Consider the following 21,819-nt stretch of genomic DNA (forward strand, 5'->3'; position numbering starts at 1 on the left):
CCTCCTGAGTAGCTGGGATTACAAGGACCCGTCACCATGCCCAGCAAATTTTTGTATTTTTAGTAGAGACAGGGTTTCACTATGTTGGCCAGACTGGTCTCGAACTCCTGACCTCATGATGCACCCTTCTCGGCCTCTCAAAGTGCTGGGATTATAGGCGGGAGCCGCTGCGCCTGGCCAGTATTTTTTTTTAAATATGGAGTCTCTCACCCAGACTGGAGTGCAGTAGCATAACAGCTCACTGCAACCTTCACCTCCCAGGTTCAAGCGATCCTTCTGCCTCAGCCTCTAGAGTAGCTGGGATTAAAGGTGTGTGCCACCATGCCCGGTTAATTGCTTTTTTTATTTTTAGTAGAGATGGGGTTTCACCATGTTGGTCAGGCTGGTCTTGAACTCATGACCTCAAGTGATCTGCCCGCCTTAGTTTCCCAACACTTGAGATTACAGGCGTGAGCCACCACACCCAGTCGGCATCAATATTTCTGAGAAGCTTCCCTGTGATTCCAGTGTGTAGTCAGGGTGAAAACCGCCGCCACTCCAGGAGGACCATGACTTGATGCTGGCTCTCCTCACTGATTCAAAATGTTGAACTTAGTCTCTGCCTGATATCCTTGAGCGTTTGGGGGAGTGCTGGGGTCCTGTGTCCCAAGCTTCTAGCTTCCAGAAGTCTTTCAGTCCCTTTTATTTTCAACCCCCCACACCCTTCACACTCCCCAATTCGCCCTTCCTAACCAACAATTCCCAAATCCTGCCCAGAGAGAAGGTTACCAAGGCAACCGGCTTAATCTGGTAACTGTGGCATGTGCTGGGAGAGAAGCCCTTCCCTCTTCCTATTCAGTTCATAAAATGCTACCTGGGGAGCTCCAACCCATTCCAGCCACTTTCCCCTTTCAAGCCCGGGGATATTGGGGTGTCCAATAAGGGGAGCACAGGAAGCTGATACTCAGTCCTCTGATACAGCTTCTTAGTCAAAATTGTGCACTGTCGTCTTTTTACTGTTTCCAAATCCACAAACAGATGGGTGTGCAAAGCTTTATTTCTGTGAACACATGCTCTAGCACACATGGGAACAGATATGCACATACATTGATACGTATGTCGTACACACCCTGTTCAGTTTTACTACCACTCCCAGCCATTAGCATTCCTGTCCCTGCCTGGTTGGTGCTTGGTAAACAGGGGTGGGGCATTGTCTAGAGAGCCTCAACTCACCCGGAACCTGCTGCCACTCTCCGCGCCTAGTAAGTCTAACCTGGATGTTCTCACACTTAACATAGCTTTACGCTGCCCCCCCCTTCTGGGGCAGCATATCCTTAAGGACAGAATGCTCCTGGAGTGGGCATCAGGAGTAAGGATTACTTGGAGTGTTAATTTGGCACCACTTTTCCCACTCCATGGCTATGTACACTTGGGCTCTGTGCTTAATGATAGTTGGCAGTTCTGGGGCTTGTCACCTGTCTCCATGGTCCTGCTTCCTTCTGCTGCCATCTGGGCCCAGGTGCCCTTGTGCTCCTGGTCTCCTCCCCATTGCCTATTATCCCCTCCTCACCCCAGCTAGACCTGCCACAACCTGCTGCTCCCTGCCTGGCTCCTACCTGCCTGCCAGTACCTGCCCACAGACCAGGCCCACACCACCTATGGTGCCCTACCAGAGAGGACAGATGGGCACCGCCTCCAGTGACAGTGCTAATTCACCCAAGAGGCCTTCCCAGCCCTTCTCACAGAAGGAAGATAAAGTCCACATATTCCTGTGAGTATGGGAAAGGTGCACACTCTTGGGTTCAGCAATCTGTAGGCCTGACTTGGGTACACAGGTAGTTGAGTCAAGGTGTCCAGGCCACAGACCTGTCCTGACTTTGAAATGATGCTGAGACCCGGTTATCCCTTGAGCCAAGAATCCTTCCCCTTTGGTAAATCTCTGCCTTACCTTTGCCCTTAATTTCTTCTGCCCGGAACCCAAGTCCCTTACTGTTTTACTGTTTCCCTCGTGGTCAACCCCAGCGCGCGAGTTCAAGCCTCGTGCGGCGTGGGGGCGGGCCCAGGAAGGTCAGGGGCGGGGACTGGGCGGGGACTGGAGGAGGGGGCGCGGTCTCAGCTCTGCCACCTTCCCCCTCCTCGCGGCCAGGAGCGCAGCCGCCGCCGCGTCCTCCCAGCCTTGCGCTCCGCCCGCTGCCTCTGCCGCCGCAGCGCAGAGCCGGGGGCACCGGCCCCGCAGCCTGCCCACTCTTCGGGCCGCGTGCCGGCTGCAGCCGGCATGGGGGGTTGCTGAGAGCGGGCACTCCTTCCTTCTGGCACCTCCCCGGCTACTGGCCCCTGGACTCTGGCCAGCGAGGCTCGGCACCTCTGGCCCCCAGTCCGGCTCCTGGCACGGCCCTCTGCTCCTCCAGCTCTGAGCATCGTGTCCCCGCCCCCCCCCCCGCCCGCGCCTGGGACACCTGGGTCCCCCGGCGGCCCCTAGGAGAGGGGCGGGGGGGGGGCATGAAGCCTCTGGAGAAATTTCTGAAGAAGCAGACGTCGCAGCTGGCGGGCCGAACGGTGGCGGGAGGTCCCGGCGGGGGTCCGGGGAGCTGCGGTGGGCCTGGAGGGGGTGGGGGACCCGGCGGGGGCGGCGGTCCAGCGGGGGGAACGCGGTCGTTGCAGCGGCGTCAGAGCGTGTCTCGCCTGCTGCTCCCCGCTTTCCTCCGGGAGCCCCCCGCCGAGCTGGGGCTGGAGCCCCCACCTGAGGAGGAAGGGGGAGAGCCGGCGGGGGTCTCGGAGGAGCCGGGCGGCGGGGGGCCCTGCTGGCTGCAGCTGGAGGAGGTGCCGGGGCCGGGGCCGCTCGGGGGAGGGGGGCCCCTGCGCTCCCCTTCCTCCTACTCATCTGACGAGCTGTCCCCGGGCGAGCCCTTGACTTCGCCGCCCTGGGCCCCCCTGGGCGCCCCCGAGCGGCCGGAGCATCTTCTGAACCGGGTTCTAGAGCGGCTTGCTGGAGGGGCCACCAGGGACAGCAGCGCCTCAGGTAAGGAGCCGGTGGGCTCGAACACCCGGAGCAGGGTCTGGTCCCGGCTCCTCTTCCTTGCCCTTGGAGCGTGGGGGTGGCGCCGTGCTGGAGCCTGGTTATGGGGTTGAGTGGTCCGCGGAAGCCAGCTAGGGGCCTAGCGGAGGCAGAGACCCTCCCGCGGAAGAGGAGGGCAGTACCCACCTTCCTCCCTACAGCAGCCTCACCCCCATCTGGAGAAGCAGCTGAGCCTCTTGCCTCTTACTCTCCTTCAGTCACCCTTCCTTTCCCCTGGGCATTGTAGCCACTGACTCCCATGGGTCCCTGATGTTGAATACCTCCTCCTGTGGCTCCAAATTAGGGCCTGACACATTAAGATGGAAGGTGCCCAGCACAGCCATGCCACCTGCCAGAGGTGCTTGAGCCCTGAAAACCCTGGGGTCCCTGACTGTTCAGAGGCCTGCACAGCACAGGCTGGCCCACCCCAGGAGGAAGTGCCAGACAGGCACAGGCCCCAAGCTGCCTTTTAGGCATCAGCAAAGGATGCGTTGTCCTTAGCAGTTTGGTGGGGGGATAGTGTTCTCCTTGGGGTAGACTCAGAAGGTGTCTGGAAGGGGAGAGGTGGCTGGGTCGGCATCAGGGCCCTGCAGCATCTAGGGTGTCCAAGCGCCTCCAGCTTCCACCCTTCCCTTTCGGTGTCAGGCCTCAGCACACAGCTTTTTTTTGAGACATAGTCTCACTCTCACCCAGGCTGGAGTGCTGGAGTGCAGTGGTGTGATCTCAGCTCACTGCAACATCCACCGCCCAGGTTCAAGCGATTCTCCTGCCTCAGTCTCCGAGTAGCTGGAACTACAGGCGTGTGCCACCACGCCTGGCTAATTTTTGTATTTTTAGTAGAGACAGCGTTTCACCGTGTTAGCCAGGATGGTCTTGATCTCCAGACCTCGTGATCTGCCTGCCTCGGCCTCCCAAAGTGCTGGGATTACAGGCGTGATCCACCAGCCTGGCTAATTTTTGTAGTTTTAGTAGAGACGGGGTTTCACCAACTTGGCCAAGCTGGTCTTGAACTCCTGACCTCATGATTCACTCGCCCCCCCCCACCTCAGCCTCCCAAAGTGCTGGGATTACAGGCATGAGCCACTGGACCTGGCACACGGCCTCTTTAAAACATAATCACCACACCCTGAGAAGCTTATTCCCTAAATGATGATACTCTTTCACCATTCCCTTTCAGCATCCCTACTAAGGGGCCTTTAAGGAAACCAAGGCCCCAAATAGCTGGTTAGTAGGGGTCTCTAGGTCTAGCTCTAGGCATTGCACTAAGCCCAGGAGGATCTGAGGTTTGGGAGCCCTGGCTGATACCCTAATGCTGAGGGCTTTCACACTTGCTCTCAGCCCTCGGCAGGGAACCCCAACCTAGATGTGTGGAGGGGGGCTCCACTCTCCTAGATCCTTCTCAAGACCTAGGTCCTCTCCTTTGGCGCAGACTATAGTTGCCCTGGGGAGCTGACACCTTTTGGATTTAATTAGAAAAATATCAGACACACACAGCTCTCCTAACCATAACTTTCCGCCTACACCACACACCCTGTGTCTCTATGACACATTCCCTAGGGAGGCTGTACATTGGCCCAGAGCCTGCCTTGGAAAAGGCAGATGCCCAACTGTGGCCCCCATATCAGCATCTCCTCCACTTTGCCCCATCTTACTCTTCCTTTGCTCCAGCTTAGGAATCCTGTGAGATAAAGTCTATGAAGGATGTCAGGCCTCTCGTTTCCTCACCCCCATCCCTGAAGCTGGGGGTCAGAGCTGGGGGCTCTCTGACTCATTGTAAGAACACAGCAGGGTAGCTGGGCAGGGAGGAAAAGGGAGAAACTGTCTTTCCCCATTTACAGGGGCCTGGTGCCACATGCTCTGCTCATTCTCCTTTGGGGTAAGACTCCTGAAATGTCACCCATGTTATCTGGCAGCCTTGATTCCCAGAGTAACTGGTTTGGGAAAGTCCAAAGCAGTCTCAGGGTGAATGAGAATCAGCTTAACCTGCCACTCTGATGTTCTCCAATAAAACCAATGTTCTCAAGTCATCCTGGTCTCCTCCCAGGGTATGTGGGAGGAGAGAACTTACAGAAGTTACTCTTAACCTACCAAAGCCTCTCCAACGTCCAGGCAGCCCCCTCTGACCACTAGGTTTTACTCTAACACGCTGCTTGCCTCGGGCATACTGAGAAAGGACAAAGACGCAGGATTCTGGGTTCTTATTCCAGCTCCAGGCAAGTCCCTCCCAGCTCTGGGCCTCAGTTTCACATTTGCGAAATGAAATCATTGAAGTCAATTACTTCATGTTGGTTTTCCTTCTCCACCTTCATGGCTAGAACTGACCACAGGGGATAGTGAACCAAAGGCAGTCAGAAGCCTTGGTTTTGTCCTGGGACCGTGCCTGGGGACCTGGCCCTAACCTGTCCTGGTGAGGACACCTGGCTCCCTCCCTGCACCTTGCCTGTCTGTGTGTGCCAGGCGGCCCTGCCCCACCCCAGGGCTGGCTGCAAGTCAGGGCGACCTTGTACCCGGCTGACTGGCTGAGCCAGGCCCAGACGGGGGTGTGGAGGGGAAAGGGGTGGTGAGAGGAGCCGCTCCCCTTCACCATTCCATCATTAACCCTTCTGTCTCTGGGCACCTAAAGGACACAGGATTTCTATTTAAAGGTTCTGGGATCAAAGCAATGGCAGTCTCTTCCAGTCAGGCTGGTTCCCACCTGCCTAGTTAGAACTCAAAGCTGTTAGGTAGGGAATGGGGAGGAGAAGAGGGATACACGCGCGCCTGCGCACATACACACACACACACACACACACATACACACACACACACACTCCCCACTGATGCTAACCTCTGTGTTTGGAAATACTCTTTGTCTAGAGACTCTTCTGTGGGCTACTTCTTTTTTCAGGCAGAACTCAAGCTTGGTGTGTTATCTGACCAACTTCCCACATACTCTGAAGAGAAGTGCACATGGCCATCAAAGGCACGCCCCCCCCTTCCCTTCAGCTGCCTTGGCAGCTGCCAAACCCACCCCCGCAGCGGCTGCCCAGAACCTTTACACATGTGTATGTGCGTGTGTGCAGAGCATGACGGGGCAGGTGGCTGGGGCTCCAGCCTGGCTAAAGAGAACTTGCCCTCAGGGGCAAGAGAGGGAGGCACTGCATTTCCAGTTTCATTCTGGAAGTGCCCTCCTGACATCCGTGGTGCCCACTGATCTTTACAGATGTCCTGCTGGATGACATTGTCCTTACCCATTCTCTCTTCCTCCCGACGGAGAAATTTCTGCAGGAGCTACACCAGTAATATCCTTTTGTGGAGTCTGTAAAAGGAGAGGTCAGAAGGGAGCCACTCCCTCCATCCCACATGCAATTTCCGAGCCTAAACTCTCCCCTAGGAAACATACCTGGGGCTGGGTGTGGTGGCTCACGCCTGTAATCCCAGCACTTTGGAAGGCCAAGGTGGGTGGATCACCTGAGGTGAGGAGATCGAGACCAGCTGGGCCAGCATGGTGAAACCCCATCTCTACTAAAAATACAAAAAATTAGCCAGGCGTGGTGCCACACACCTGTAACCCCAGCTACTTGGGAGGCTGAGGCAGCAGAATCACTCAAACCCAGGAGGCGGAGGTTGCAGTGTGCCGAGATCACGTCACTGCACTCCAGACTGGGCGACAGAGTGAGACTCCATCTCAAAAAAAAAAAAAAAAAAAAAGAAAGAAAAGAAAAGAAAACATACCTGGGTTTCAGTCCCAGCTTTTCTACTCGCCAGCTGTGTGACTTGGACAGATTACCTAACCTTGTGGGGACTCAGTTACCTCTTCTGTAAAATGGAGGTAAATAGCACCTGCCTTGCCTATTTATGAGCTGCTATGAAGATCACTTTGATAACAGATGTGGGAGTGCTTTGGAGGCTGCAGATCCCTGTACAAATGAAAGGTGTTATTTATTTATTTATTTATTTATTTATTTATTTATTTATTTATTTTTGAGACGGAGTCTCGCTCTGTGGCCCAGGCTGGAGTGCAGTGGCCGGATCTCAGCTCACTGCAAGCTCCGCCTCCCGGGTTTACACCATTCTCCTGACTCAGCCTCCCGAGTAGCTGGGACTACAGGCGCCCGCCACCTCGCCCGGCTAGTTTTTTGTATTTTTTTAGTAGAGACAGGGTTTCACTGTGTTAGCCAGGATGGTCTTGATCTCCTGACCTCGTGATCTGCCCGTCTCGGCCTCCCAAAGTGCTGGGATTACAGGCTTGAGCCACCGCGCCCGGCCTATTTATTTATTTATTTTGAGATGCAGTCTTGCTCTGTCACCCAGGCTGGAGTACAGTGGTGTGATCTCAGCTCACTGCAACCTCTGCCTCCTGGGTTCAAGTGATTCTCCTGTCTCAGCCTCCCCTGTAGCTGAGGACTACAGGCCCACACCACCACACCTGGCTACTTTTTGTATTTTTTGGTGGAGACGGAGTTTCACCATGTTGCCCAGGCTGGTCTCGAACTCCTGACCTTAAGTGGTTTGCCTGCCTTGGCCTCTCAGAGTGCTGGGATTACAGGCGTGAGCCCCTGCACCCAGCCAAGGTGTTATTATTCTACTAAGGGCGCCTCTATCCCCACTGAATTATTGCTCTAAAACATCTGGTTGCCCAGTGAGTTATGCTGGGGTCTGATGTAAACATCAGGCCACGGTTGTGCTTCAGTAGGGTCTGCTAGAGAGGAGCCGCTGGATGGGCTATTCATAGGGTCTCATGTAAGCATGGGCCTCTCACAGAGTTATTTTAAGACCTAATTGTAAATGTCAGACCACTGAGTACAATGTTACAGGCTCTTGGCAAGGTGCGGTGGCTCAAGCTTTTGGATCCCAGCACTTTGAGAGGCTGAGGCGGGTGGATCACTTGAGGGCAGGAGTTTGAGATCAGCCTGGCCAACAAGGTGAAACTCCGTCTCTACTAAAATACAAAAAACTAGCCGGGCTTGGTGGCGGGCACCTAGTAGTCTCAGCAACTCGGGAGCCTGAGGTAGGAGAAATCGCTTGAACCCAGGAGGCAGAGGTTGCAGTGAGCTGAGATCATGCCATTGCACTCCAGCCTGGGCAACAGAACGAGACTCCCTCTTAAATAAACAAACAAATAAATAAAGTAACAAGCTGTCTTAGAAACACCAGGCCTTCCAGTGAGGTATAGTCAGGTTTGTGGTAAACACCATTGGCCTTTATTAGGTGCACTGTGAGCTCCAGGCCCTGGGCTGGCCAGAGGTTGGAAGGGTCTGGGCAGGTTATCCTCAAGTGAAAATCTAACCTGTCTAACCTGCAGGAGCTGGATGTGGTCAAGTGGTCATCACTACCTACCCTAAGCAAAAGCCTAGGCTGGGGCATTAGGAGGTCTTGGCTCCAGGACCCTTGAAACTCCTTTCTTTCTGGCCCCAAATCTAGAGAATATTTGGGGGCAATTTAGCCTCCCACCTTTCTTTCTTTCTTTTGAGATGGAGTTTTGCTCTTATTGCCCAGGCTGGAGTGCAATGGCGTGACCTTGGGTCACTGCAACCTCCGCCTCCTGGGTTCAAGAGATTCTCCTGCCTCAGCCTTCCGAGTAGCTGGGATTACAGGTGCCCGCCACCATGCCCGGCTAATTTTTGTATTTTTAGTAGAGACAAGGTTTCACCATGTTGACCAGGATGGTCTCAAACTCCTGACCTTAAGTGATCCACCTGCCTCAGCCTTGCAAAGTGCTGGTATTGCAGGTGTGAGCCACCGTGCCTGGGCTTTTTCCCTTTTTTTTTTTTTTTTTTTTTGACACAGAGTCTCCCTCTGTCACCCAGGCTGGAGTGCAATGGCCCTATCTCGACTCACTGCAACCTCTGCCTCCCGGGTTCAAGCGATTCTTGTGCCTCAGGCTCCGGAGTAGCTGGGATTACAGGCACCCACCACCATGCCCGGCGAATTTTTGTATTTTTAGTAGAGTCATGGTTTCACCATGTTGGCCAGACCAGTCTTGAACTCCTGACCTCAGGTGATCTGCCTGCCTCGGCCTCCCAAACTGCTGGGATTATAGGCGTGAGCCACTGCACCCAGCCTAGCCTCCCATCTTTCTTCTCAGTTCCTCAGGTCTGCTTGCCTAGGGATTTTTCTTAACTTAAGGGTCAGCTTTGTTCGGGCAGGAGGCATGGAGGGCCCTGAGGGGCTGGGCCGGAAGCAGGCCTGTCTAGCCATGCTTCTCCATTTCTTGGACACCTACCAGGGGCTGCTTCAAGAGGAAGAGGGGGCCGGCCACATCATCAAGGTGGGCCTGGGGGAAGAGAAGGTGGGTAAACAGGCTATTAGCTCTGGAAGGGGGCCCCTGTGAAGGAGCCATACTTCTTATGCTGGGTACCTGGAAGGAAGAGATGCCAGGGGGCTTTAGCTTATATGGCTCTCCTGTGCTCAAAGGCATGGAGACCTTGCCCGGCCCCTGCAGAGAGTAGCCCTTGGGATGAGACCCCTTCCTTCACCTTCTTTGTCCTCCTCTCTCCAGGATCTATACCTGCTAATTATGAAGGACGAGTCCCTTTACCAGGGCCTCCGAGAGGACACTCTGAGGCTGCACCAGCTGGTGGAGACGGTGGAACTAAAGTGAGGGGGAGTGGGGCAGGGGTGGGAACAGGAAAGAGGTTCTCTGCGTTCCTCTACTACAGGGGCTGCCTCTGGCCTATTGGCTCCAACATGGATTTGCTTGTTTGTTTTGAGACAGAGTCTCACTCTGTTGCCCAGACTGAAGAGCAGTGGTGCAATCTAGGCTCACTGCAACCTCCACCTCCTGGGTTCCAGGGATTCTCATGCCTCAGCCTCCTGAGTAGCTGGGATTACAGGGGTGCACCCTGCCTGGCTAATTTTTGTACTTTTTGTAGAGATGAGTTTCATCATGTTGGCCAGGCTGGTCTTGAACTCCTGGCCTCAAGTGATCTGCCCACCTCAGCCTCCCAAAGTGCTGCGATTACAGGTGTGAGCCACTGTGCCCAGCTTCCAAGTATGGTTTTATTTCAGCTCTTTTCTCTCACAGGAGGGTGGCACAAAACGCTGTCTCCAGTCACTTTTTTGTCCATTCTGCCATTCATTTGTCTGATAATCCAGTGGTGTAATGGTAAATATTTAACAACAAGTGCTGCAGGAGAAACTGATTTGTAGCTTTTGCTGATTCCTACAGTGTAAACTCTGTCACCATGGCTGATTTCAAGCTACCAACGTGACAGCACTGAAGGAGAAGCTGGGAAGAGACGTGCAGCACAGGCCATTATGTAGTATCTCCACCATATAGTAGATGCAGTAAAAGGTAGTAAAATGGCTGGGCAAGGTGGCTCACACCTCCCAGCACTTTGGGAGGCCAAGGCGGGTGGATCACTTAAGGTTCAAGACCAGCCTGGCTAACATGGTGAAACCCTGTCTTCACTACAAAAAAAAAAAAAAAAAAATAGGGCCGGGCGCCGAGGCGGGCAGAACATGAGGTCAGGAGTTTCAGAGCAGCCTGGCCAATATGGTGAAACCCCGTCTCTACTAAAAATACAAAAATTAGCCGGGCATGGTAGCACAGGCCTGTAGTCCCAGCTGCTCGGGAGGCTGAGGCAGAAGAATTGCTTGAACCCAGGAGGCAGAGGTTGCAGTGAGCTGAGATCACCTTACTGCACTCCAGCCTGGGTGACAGAGCGAGACTCCATCTCTAAAAAAAAAAAAAATGCCGGGTGCGGTGGCTCACGCCTGTAATCCCAGCACTTTGGGAGACCGAGGCAGGCGAATCATGAGGTCAGGAGTTTGAGACCAGCCTGACTAACATGGTGAAACCCCGTCTCTACTAAAAATACAAAAATTAGCCGGGCACCGTGGCATGTGCCTGTAGTCCCAGCTACTCAGGAGGCTGAGGCAGGAGAATGTCTTGAACCCAGGAGGCAGAGGTTGCAGTGAGCTGAGATTGCATCACTACACTCCAACCTGGGTGACAGAGTGGACTCCGTCTCAAGAAAAAAAAAAAAAAAAAAAAAGGTGGGCTGGGTGTGGTGGTTCACGCCTGTAATCCCAGCACTTTGGGAGGCCGAGGTGAGCGGATTATGAAGTCAAGAGATCAAGACCATTCTGGCCAAAATGGTGAAACCCCGTCTCTACTAAAAATACAAAAATTGGCCGGGCGCGGTGGCTCAAGCCTGTAATCCCAGCACTTTGGGAGGCCGAGATGGGCGGATCACGAGGTCAGGAGATCGAGACCATCCTGGCTAACACGGTGAAACCCCGTCTCTACTAAAAACTACAAAAAACTAGCCGGGCGACGTGGCGGCGCCTGTAGTCCCAGCTACCCGGGAGGCTGAGACAGGAGAATGGCGTGAACCCGGGAGGTGGAGCTTGCAGTGAGCTGAGATCCGGCCACAGCACTCCAGCCTGGGTGACAGAGCGAGACTCCGTCTAAAAAAAAAAAAAACTAGTTGGGTGTGGTGGCATGCGCCTGTAGTACCAGCTACTTGGGAGGCTGAGGCAGGAGAATCGCTTGAACCCAGGACCCAGGAGGCAGAGGCTGCAGTGAGCCGAGATTGTGGCACTGCACGCCAGCCTGATGACAGCGAGACTCCGTCTCAAAAAAAGAAAAAAAAAAGTGAAACAGGAAGGAAACTACTTTTTTTGTAATAACTTATTTGATTACAAATTTTATGTATGATTTATTAATTTGTATTATTATTTTTCAATAGAGACAGGGTTTCATTATGTTGTCCAGGCTGGGCTCCAGCAATCCTCCCGCCTCGGCCTTCCAAAGTGTTGGGATTCTAAGTGTGAGCCACCATACCTGGCCTGAATATAAGTTTAAAACATATATATTTATATATGGAGATATATGTATTTATTTATATTTTAATGGCTCTTTAAAAAACAGTTGGCAAAATTCCCCAGAACTTAACAATATGCTCTTGTGAGCCAGTGTGAACCAGCTTCAGGACACCACTGCATCCATCCATCCATCCATCCATCCATCCGTCCATCCATCCATTCTGCCCTTTTAGTTTCTGTCTTCTCTGTCCCCAGCACCACAATTAGGGAGGCCTCAGCTTGTGGTCTAGCATCCTTCTCTCCCTTCTCTGTGCTGACACTAGAGAGATCTTTCATGCTCCTATTCCAAAGGCATCCCTGCTCCCCATGCTTCCAAGAGAAAGTGAAACATCCCAGCATTTGATACCCTTCCCTTTCTGCCTTCTGCTGTTCCTTCCCATCTCATCTACATCCCATCCATCCATAACACCTCAACTCCTGCACTCTCCAACTTCCCACGGTCGGTTATATTGTCCACCCCAGAATGCCAGAATGCCAGAATGCCCTCCTCCCACCCCCTTCTCTCTCTCTTTTTTTTTTTTTTTCTGAGACGGAGTCTTGCTCTGTCCGCCAGGCTGGAGTGCAGTGGCGCGATCTCGGCTCACTGCAAGCTCCGCCTCCTGGGTTCACACCATTCTCCTGCCTCAACCACCTGAGTAGCTGGGACTACGGCGCCTGCCACCATGCCTGGCTAATTTTTTGTATTTTTTTTTTAGTAGAGATGGGGTTTCACTGTGTTAGCCGGGATGGTCTAGATCTCCTGACCTCATGATCCACCCGCCTCGGCCTCCCAAAGTGCTGGGATTACAGGCGTGAGCCTCTGCACCTGGACATTTTTTTTTCTTTTTTTTTTTGAGATGGAGTCTTGCTCTGTCGCCAGGCTGGAGTGCAATGGTGTGATCTCGGCTCACTGCAACCTCTGCCTCCCGGGTTCAAGCGATTCTTCTGCCTCAGCCTCCCAAGTAGCTGGGATTACAGGTGCACACCACCAAGCCCTGGCTAATTTATATATTTTTAGTAGAGACGGGGTTTCACCATGTTGGCTAGGCTGGTCTTGAACTCCTGGCCTCAAGTGATCTGCCCACCTCGGCCTCCCAATCCCTCCCAAAGTGCTGGGATTATAGGCGTGAGCCACTGCACCTGGCCTCCACCTCCTTCTCTTCCTGCTCTCCTCCAAGGCCCAGGTCAAATGCTATCTTCTTGATGAAAACTTCCTAGATCTTCCTTTTAGGAATAGCTTTCTCCTTCCCCCACACCAGCAGAACTCTCCTGGTACATTTGTTACATCATCAACGCCTCCTGCCGGGCTTTAGAAGTAGCTGGATGCCTGTCTATCTCCTTCCCAGACTGTGAAGTTCTTTTCAGCAAAATTCAGCAAATGGCTGATGACCTACTACCTACCATGTGCCAAGCAGTGTGCTAGGCCCTGGAGGATGAAAAAATATTCAGTAGGAACCAAATCCCAGTCCTCAAAAGCTCTCAATCTCATAGAAGAGATAAGAGGTGAACATAAACATTATCCCAATGTTCTATAGTAGTTGAGACAAGAAAGTGACCTTCCTGGTGCGTGGGGTGGACCAGAGAAGAATTCATGGAAAAGATGGCATTTGATTAGGGTTACTTGGACAATTATCTCATCCTGCTCATTGTCCTCTCTTCTGACCCCCTTAACCACCTTCTGAAACTGTTGCTGGTGCATCCTTGACCCAATTCTGATATTCTTGCTTGATGTTGCCTGCTTGGTGTTGGTTGTCCATATGCCTGGCAGGGCGTGCTGATGCCCAGCTGTGTCCATGCCAGGATTCCAGAGGAGAGTCAGCCACCCAGCAAGCAGGTGAAGCCACTCTTCCGCCACTTCCGCCGGATAGACTCCTGTCTGCAGACCCGCGTGGCCTTCCGGGGCTCTGATGAAAGTGAGTGTGGGCATTAGGAGGGGCAGGGTGTCCTGAGTGGTTCAGGGGGACATGTCTCTGGGTCTTGGGCACCCTCAGTGGCATCTCCCTGGGTGGCAGAACCAGCCCCTTTCACAGGACCTTCTTCAGAGGTGGGGAACAGTGGCACCCTGGAGGAAACTGTACCAGCTGCTGCCACTCTGCCCTCTGTTGAAAGCCATTTTCCTGTTTCCGTCCAGTCTTCTGCCGTGTATACATGCCTGACCACTCTTATGTGACCATACGCAGCCGCCTTTCAGCATCTGTGCAGGACATTCTGGGTTCTGTGACGGAGAAACTTCAATATTCAGAGGAGCCCGCGGGGCGTGAGGATTCCCTCATCCTGGTAGCTGTGGCCTCCTCAGGAGGTGAGGGTCAGGAAGAACTGGGCTGATGCTCCGAGAGGAGAAACTCACAAGCTCAGTGCCCTGTGGGAGGGGAAGAGACTGAATTCTAGGCCCTTGCTACTCAAAGTATGGTCCTGGGACAAGCCTCATGTGCATCGCCTGGGAGCTTGTTAGGATGCAACATCTTGCTAGGTGCAGTGGTGCAAACCTGCGGTCCCAGCTACTCAGGAGGATTGCTTGAGCCCAGGAATCCAAGGTAGTACATTATGATTGCACCTGTGAATAGGCACTGTGCTCCATCCTGGGCAACATAACAAGACTCTGTCTCTAAAAGAGATGCAGCATATGAGACCCCACCCCAGACCTGCTGGTGTTGTTCAAATCAGCATTTCAACAAGACCCCTAGGACTACTAAATGGGAGGCACTAGCTGGGCATGGTGGCGTGCACCTGTAATCCCAGCTACTTGGGAGGCTGAGGCAGGAGTATTACTTGAACCGCGGAGGTGGAGGTTGCATTGAGCCAAGATCGTGACACTGTGCTCCAGTCTGGGCAACAAGAGCAAAACCCTGTCTCAAAAAAAAAAAAAAAAAAGTTTGGGATGCCCTGGTCTAGGCCTCAGGTTCTGACCTGGGTGCTGCCCCTCACTCACCTGTGGATTGTGTTCTGGTCCTTTAACCTCCCGGTGTATGTAAGGATGCCACATTTCTCAGGCTAAAGACACAGGATGAGTGGGAAGGCAGAAAGCCAGCAATGTCACTGAAGCTTTGTTTTCCTCTACGGTAGGAAAAAATTTCAGCCTTCCCAGTGTCACAAGGACAACAGAGTAAGAGAAAAGCTTTGAAAGAAAGGGAGTAGAAAAAAGTTATAAGTGCAAAAGAAATCATCATTTGACCAATTCCAGATAAATATGGAATAAACTGGTGATAATATGAGTTCCATTAGTCTACAATGTGTCAGTGTGGGGTGAGGAGTTTTTGGATAGGACAGAGCCAAGTGTGGGGTGTGTGTGAGGTTCCAGGCAGCAGGGGCTGAGGATGAGCAGCTCTTTCTCCTGCAGAGAAGGTCCTTCTCCAGCCCACTGAGGACTGTGTTTTCACCACACTGGGCATCAATAGCCACCTGTTTGCCTGTACCCGGGACAGCTATGAGGCTCTGGTAAGAACTTTCCAAGGCCTTGGCTGGAATGGAGGGCTGAGGGGGGCTGTGAGCAATCCCTCACCGTGCCACCAGGAGCCCAGCTCCTATACCCCTGCCTGCCACCAGGTGCCCCTCCCCGAGGAGATCCAGGTCTCCCCTGGAGACACGGAGATCCACCGAGTGGAGCCTGAGGATGTTGCCAACCACCTAACTGCTTTCCACTGGGAGCTGTTCCGATGTGTGCATGAGGTGGGGACCGAGGCTGGCCCTGTGCTGGGGGGCTGGAGGGAGAAATGTGCCATTGGGAGACGGTGTTCGCAGCACAAGGTCCTGGTTCAAGGCTCACTTGCAGCAAGCCCTTGGGTAACGCATGGCTGTAACCTCTCTTTGTTCCCCCATCTGAAAAAAATCGCAAAGAGAGAGACCCCAGAGCAGAGTGGCCCAGGGCCCAAGTGCTGCTTACACAGAACCTGACCCAGGATTTGTGTTTTTAAAATATTCACTATTAAAGAAATAAAATAAGGCAGAGACAATAATGCCTAGCAGATGGTTGTCTTGAGGATGTCAGCCGTGAGTGCTTGCCTGGCACCTAGTAAGTGCTCAGTAGCTGGTGAAATATTATTAATGCTGGTTGTTTTCTTTTTCCGCATCTTTGCCGCCTCCTGTCCCTTCTATTTTTCTATTTTCTACCCCTTCCGCCCCTCCCCTCCTGCCTTTTGCTCCTCATCGCCTTGCACTGCCATCTTCCCACCCACTCCCCTCACTCCCGGGCGCCCTGGCCGCCTCTCCGCTGCCGTGGGTGCAGCTGGAGTTCGTGGACTACGTGTTCCACGGGGAGCGTGGCCGCCGGGAGACGGCCAACCTGGAGCTGCTGCTGCAGCGCTGCAGCGAGGTCACGCACTGGGTGGCCACCGAAGTGCTGCTCTGCGAGGCCCTGGGCAAGCGCGCGCAGCTGCTCAAGAAGTTCATCAAGATCGCCGCCCTGTAAGTGCGGCCGTCGGCGGGAGGGGGAGCCCAGGCCCGAGGCCCGAGGCCCGCGCCACCGCCCGCCCCTGACCCCGCCTCCCACCCCCGCAGCTGCAAGCAGAACCAGGACCTGCTGTCTTTCTATGCTGTGGTCATGGGGCTGGACAACGCTGCTGTCAGTCGCCTTCGACTCACCTGGGAGGTGATGAGACCCCTCCCGTTCCTACCTGGGGATCTGGGCATCCCGGGCTTCCCGAATTGCGTCCTCTCGGGATGGCCGCTGGCCTTGTGGGAGTCTTTGTGCCAATTGGAGAGAGGCGCCCTCTTCTGGCATACGCAACCCCAGGGCGCACAGCTTGGCTAACGGACCCTGTCTTTGTGCAAATTAGTGAAAAGCCAGGATCCCGCCTGAGTCGCAGCAGGCAGCCCTTGGCTAGGTCAGGTCGCAGACTTGGCTGTGGGAGTTGGGCTGATTTTCAGCCATAGTCAGTGGGGCCATCTTTGTACAAAGCACCTACATAAGAGAGACCTGGCCTTCCCCAGAATAATGAATTCCTCTGGTCTGTTTCAAGCTTCTAGACTTAGCCAAGGCCTGACTTCGTTTCCCCACCCACCAGCTTCCCAGCCCCCTACAAGCCATGCAGGCCCTTTTGCCCTCCTCCAACAGGGAGAATTAATCCGAGGCTCCCATGTAACCCAGGGAGCTCCACTCTAATATCCCTTCTCCTTCCTTCCAACTCTGCAGAAGCTGCCAGGGAAATTCAAGAACTTGTTCCGCAAATTTGAGAACCTGACGGTGAGTGGGTTTGGCTCTTTCTTCTGCTCTTGGACTTAGAGCCCAGAAACCCTCTGTTCGCATAAACCCCCTTCCTCAAGCTTTCCTTTCAAGGTGTTTAGTGCGCGCGTGCGACCCCTACCCTCCTTACCATGCTGGAGGGGGAGGGTGGAAGGATTGCGCCCCTGTGTTTCTTGAAGTAAAGGGGGAGTAGTCAGGCCCCTCCCCACCACACCATTAGAAAGCCCCCAGTACTCCTATCTGATCAGGAATGTATACAGGGCAGGGGGTGAGGGAGGAAGCTGGGGACATCTTTGGGACACATTGGCCAGTCTGTCCCTTGATCTCTCTCCTGTGGAATACTAGGATCCCTGCAGGAACCACAAAAGCTACCGAGAAGTGATCTCCAAAATGAAGCCCCCTGTGATTCCCTTCGTGCCTCTGATCCTCAAAGGTGAGAGAGTAACTCCCAAGCTGTGCCGCTTCCACCCATGCTTCCCTTCTCCTATATCCCGCTTCAGACTTCCAGCCCCCTCTCGACTCAGCCCTGAGTATCTGCCTGGAGAGGAGCCCCCCACCCCAGACAGAGTGGGTTCTGGGGAAGAGCCGGGTCCTCAGGTGCAGTGGCCCCTTTGGACCGCCTCTCTTATCCTTTCCTCACATTGGATTCTCTCCACATCTCCTAGATCTGACTTTTCTGCACGAAGGGAGTAAGACCCTTGTAGATGGTTTGGTGAACATTGAGAAGCTGGTGAGTGAGTGGCACTGCAAACCTCTAGTCCCACAAGTGAGGGGCTTGTATCCTCTCCCTCTCTCATCACCTCCCAAAAATAGCAGCCTTCCTCCAAGTGCCCAGCTTGCCTAACAGACTTGACTGTCTCCCTGGTGGCATCACTGTGGCAACCCACCCACGGGTGGCAGAGCTGACAGGCAGCTTGGGGGCAACTCCACCTCCCCCTCACCTGGCACTCTGTTACACCCACTCCTTTGGTCCTTCAGAGACCCTCCAGAATTGGAGACTGGAGGGAGTAAAGCAGAGTTGGAGAATGGCGGAGGGGGAGCATAAGAGGGGGAGCTTCTTTCTGTGCCCCTTTCAGGGCTCATTCCTTGTCATCTCCCAGCATTCAGTGGCCGAAAAAGTGAGAACAATCCGCAAATACCGGAGCCGGCCCCTTTGTGAGTACCCAGGGTACTGAAAGCAGTACAGGTAGAGCTTTGACTGAATGGGAGGGTTCAGGGCAGAACTCCCTGTCCAAATGTGTATTTCCATACACTTGCTGGTTCCCCATTCTCTCCTTGCCTCTGCAGAGGCCTTCTTGCCCAACATCTGTCTCAGTCCACAGCCTGATCCTCTGCCCGGTGTGTGTGTAGAGGAAAAAGGGAGGCTGGGAACCTGACTGCCTCTCCCTCTTTACCCACTAGGCTTGGACATGGAGGCATCCCCCCATCACCTGCAGACCAAGGCCTATGTGCGCCAGTTTCAGGTCATCGATAACCAGAACCTCCTCTTTGAGCTCTCCTACAAGCTGGAAGCGAATAGTCAGTAAGAGTGGAGGCTCCAAGTCAGACCCGCCAGATCCTTGGGCACCTGGCACTCAAGCACTTTGCACGATGTCTCAACCAACATCTGACATCTTTCCTGTGGAGCAAATTCCTGCTCCACGGGAAAGAGTTGGATGGATTTACCCCTGGACCCATAAGTCTGTTCATCCTGCTGAAGTCCTCTCCCCATTGCTCCTTCAAGCCAAAACTACACTTTGCTGGTTCCTGTCCCCTCTGAGAAAGGGGGCAGAAAGCTCCTTCCTCTATCACCTCCCATCGAGATCTGTTCTGGGGATGGAGCTTCCAGCTTCCTCTTCCCAGCGGGAAAGAATGCCACCCACCCTTCTGTCTTGCAGAGTGGGATTGTGGGAGGGATTGGCAGCCTTCTTCTCCACCACCTGTCCAGCTTCTTCCTGGTCAGGGCTGGGACCCCAAGGAATATTATGTTGCTGTGTGTGTGTGTGTGTGTGTGTGTGTGTGTGTGTGTGTGTGTGTGTCTCCTTTTAGGGAGCAGGAGTGCATCTGGTAATTGAGGGCGGATGCTGGGTGTACTGGGGAGGGTCCTTCCGTTTGGTGCTACTCTTGTCTACTCTTCCCCTGGATGGTACGGGGTGCTTTCTCCACCCCCACACTCTCTGCTCAGCTCCTCATGCTGCCCTGCATGCCCAGGCTGGTGAGCCAAGCTGCTTTTCAGGGCAGGGAGTGGCAGCAGGTAGGAGGGGTTACCCATCAGCCCTTGCAAGTCCCCCACTCAGGCCTCCTGAAGGTCCGGGAATGGACTCTGATGAGAGGGTAAAAGATGCTCAGGGAAACACAGGCCTCAGCTGCCTAGAGGACCCTCCCCCTGCCTTGCAGTGGGCTGGGTTAGAGCAGTATCAGGAGCTAGGGGTGTCTGCTGCCCACATTCCTGCTTTTTGGGGTATCTAACTGCTAAGGAGGGAGTTGGCATCCCCCTTCTGACTCATGTGTCTGACACCAACAACATGGTCTCTGTCCCTCTCCCTGTCTTGACTCCTCCTTTGTCCTCCCCGTAGAGCTGGGGTGGGGTGGATCCCTATACCTGGGGCAGGCAGCCCCAAAGTGGGGGAGGGGGATGGCGGAGACTGTAAAGGCGCCACCGGACTCTGGCAAGGCCTTTATTACCTCTGCTCCCCTCCCTCCCATCACCAGCCTCAAGGCCTGAGGGGTGCAGGGGCTCCTGGCAGCTACTGGGTGAGGTTTCCTGGCACAGCCTCACCCTTCTTTCTGGCACCACCTCTTTCCCTTTTGAAGAGGCAGCAACAGCAGTAGCAAAAGCAGCTGCTGTTCCTGCTATGAGGGTGTATATATTTTTTACCCAAAGTTCTGGAATTGTACATTTATTTTTTAAAACTCAAAGAGGGAAAGAGCCTTGTATCATATGTGAACATTGTATCATAGGTAATGTTGTACAGACCCTTTTATACAGTGATCTGTCTTGTTCCTGTGGCAGAAATCCTCTGTGAACATAGGTAGGCGCTGTGTCCCATGCCCTCTTGCCCTGACAGTGTCCCATGGGCCCCCTCCCTGCTACTGCTGATGCACTCTCCTCTCCCTGCAGCGCCCAGCTTCCTAGCCTTCCTCCTGACCCCTTCCAGCAGCCTTGGAACTCCAGCTGCCACCACCCTCTGGGTCGAATACTGGGACACACTGGCCCAGTCTTTGCTGCTGCTCACCCCTAACCTTGATGCCTGCCCAGGGACCCCCAGCCCCCTCCCCTTGCCCTGCAGCTTTAACAGAGTGAACCATGTGTATTGTACAGGCTCGGTTGTCATTGCAGAAACTGCTGGGTGGAAAAAAAGCCGATAAAGTCTCTGAATCAACCTGTCTGCTCTTCTCCATTCTGTTTTCTTTGAGGCTGTGGAAGGGCTGAGGGAGGGGAGAGGGGATGACCCCTCAGTGCTGCCAGGAGCAGGGCTGTTTTGGAGAGACTTTGAAAATGTGGGTGGCTGGGTACAGTGGCTCATGCTTGCTTGTAATCCCAGCACTTTGGGAGGCCGAGGCGGGCAGATCACCTGAGGTCAGGGGTTCGAGACCAGCCTGGCCAACATGGTGAAACGCTGTCTCTACTAAAAATACAAAAATTAGCCAGGCGTGGTGGTGCACTCCTGTAATCCCAGCTACTCGGGAGGCTGAGGCAGGAGACTAGCTTGAATCAGGAGGTGGAGGTTGCAAGGCGCAATGGCACTCCAGCCTGGGCAACAGAGCAAGGCTCTGCCAAAAAAAAAAAAGAAAGAAAGAAAATGTGGGTAAGAGGAAAAGATGCCAACCTCACGACATGTCACATAATGCCTGGAACTCAGAAGAGGGGATGTTTTAGTTCATACATGTTCCAGGTGGCATAAATAGATCACGTTTAATTCTAATCCTGTAAGGTAGAAGATGGAGGTAGAACAGTCCCAGAATAATTACTAGTGAGGGCACTGGTCCCCTAACCCAGGTCTGTCCCCTGCAGACAGCATGCACTGTTCACACAACCAATATTTACCAGTACTACTAAGAGTATAGGGCGCAGAGAGCCTAGTGTTAGGCTCAAATGATAGCCTGAGTTCCAGAAGACATCATACACTCAAATAGCTATGCCTGGGCCCTCAATCTTCTGCATTCACATCTGTTTCTGCCTCAATCTTCTGCATCTCAGAAAAATGGTCCTCTCATCCACCCAGGTTTTCTCGCTCTGTTGCCAAAGCTGGAGTGCAGTGGCACAATCTTGGCTCACTGCAACCTCTGCCTCCCAGGTTCAAGTGATCCTCCTGCCTCCGCCTCCTGAGTAGCTGGGATTACAGGCACAGGCCACCACACCCAGCTAATTTTTGTATTTTTAATGGAGACGAGGTTTCACCATGTTGGCCAGGCTGATCTCAAACTCCTAACCTCAAGTGATCCACCCACCTTGGCCTCCCAAAGTGCTGGGATTACAGGTGTGTGCCACTGCCCAGCCACCCACCAAAGTTTTCTTTTCTTTTTTTTTTGTTGAGATGGAGTTTCGCTCTTGTTGCCCAGGCTGGAGTGCAATGGCGTGCTCTCTGGCTCACCACAACCTCTGCCTCCTGAGTTCAAGCAATTCTCCTGCCTCAGACTCCCTAGCAGCTGGGCTTACAGGCCACCACACCCAGCTAATTTTGTATTTTTAGTAGAGACGGGGTTTCTCCATGTTGGTCAGGCTGGTCTTGAACTCCCAACCTCAGGTGATCCGCCTGCCTCAGCCTCCTAAAGTGCTGGGATTATAGGCGTGAGCCACCGCGCCTGGCCCACGCAACCAAGTTTTCAAGGCAAA

The 21,819-nt window shown here is 53.7% G+C and overlaps 1 protein-coding gene across 3 annotated transcripts; it reads left to right on the forward strand.

Moving 5' to 3' along the window:
• The first annotated feature begins 1,431 nt into the window (after positions 1 to 1,431).
• Positions 1,432 to 20,369, forward strand: RAPGEFL1 (Rap guanine nucleotide exchange factor like 1). 3 transcript variants are annotated; one of them, XR_004054918.1, is made up of 16 exons: positions 2,121 to 2,998; positions 6,237 to 6,315; positions 9,149 to 9,284; positions 9,516 to 9,613; positions 13,625 to 13,737; positions 13,956 to 14,123; positions 15,162 to 15,259; positions 15,368 to 15,490; positions 16,047 to 16,225; positions 16,319 to 16,409; positions 16,953 to 17,003; positions 17,349 to 17,436; positions 17,669 to 17,733; positions 18,104 to 18,158; positions 18,405 to 20,014; positions 20,104 to 20,369. XR_004054918.1 is itself a non-coding variant. In XM_030922764.1 (15 exons), exons 3-15 carry the CDS (start codon positions 9,168 to 9,170, stop codon positions 18,527 to 18,529), a joined length of 1,371 nt encoding a protein of 456 aa, XP_030778624.1. In that variant the 5' UTR covers positions 1,432 to 1,750; positions 6,237 to 6,315; positions 9,149 to 9,167; the 3' UTR covers positions 18,530 to 20,369. The 3 variants fall into 3 exon arrangements, 2 of the variants coding, with proteins under 2 accessions (XP_030778624.1, XP_030778623.1); XM_030922764.1 differs by lacking the exon at positions 2,121 to 2,998 and adding an exon at positions 1,432 to 1,750 and having other exon boundaries at positions 18,405 to 20,369; XM_030922763.1 differs by having other exon boundaries at positions 18,405 to 20,369.
• The last annotated feature ends 1,450 nt before the right edge of the window (positions 20,370 to 21,819 follow it).

Source organism: Rhinopithecus roxellana, chromosome 19 (assembly GCF_007565055.1).
Source record: "Rhinopithecus roxellana isolate Shanxi Qingling chromosome 19, ASM756505v1, whole genome shotgun sequence".
Lineage (NCBI taxonomy): Eukaryota > Metazoa > Chordata > Mammalia > Primates > Cercopithecidae > Rhinopithecus > Rhinopithecus roxellana.

Coding starts and splice junctions, on each gene's coding strand:
- RAPGEFL1 (XM_030922763.1), top strand. CDS start 2,479: ATGAAGCCTCTGGAGAAATTTCTGAAGAAGCAGACGTCGCAGCTGGCG. Junction 15,260..15,367: donor GGGACAGCTATGAGGCTCTG/GTAAGAACTTTC, acceptor GCCTGCCACCAG/GTGCCCCTCCCCGAGGAGAT. Junction 18,159..18,404: donor ATACCGGAGCCGGCCCCTTT/GTGAGTACCCAG, acceptor TTTACCCACTAG/GCTTGGACATGGAGGCATCC.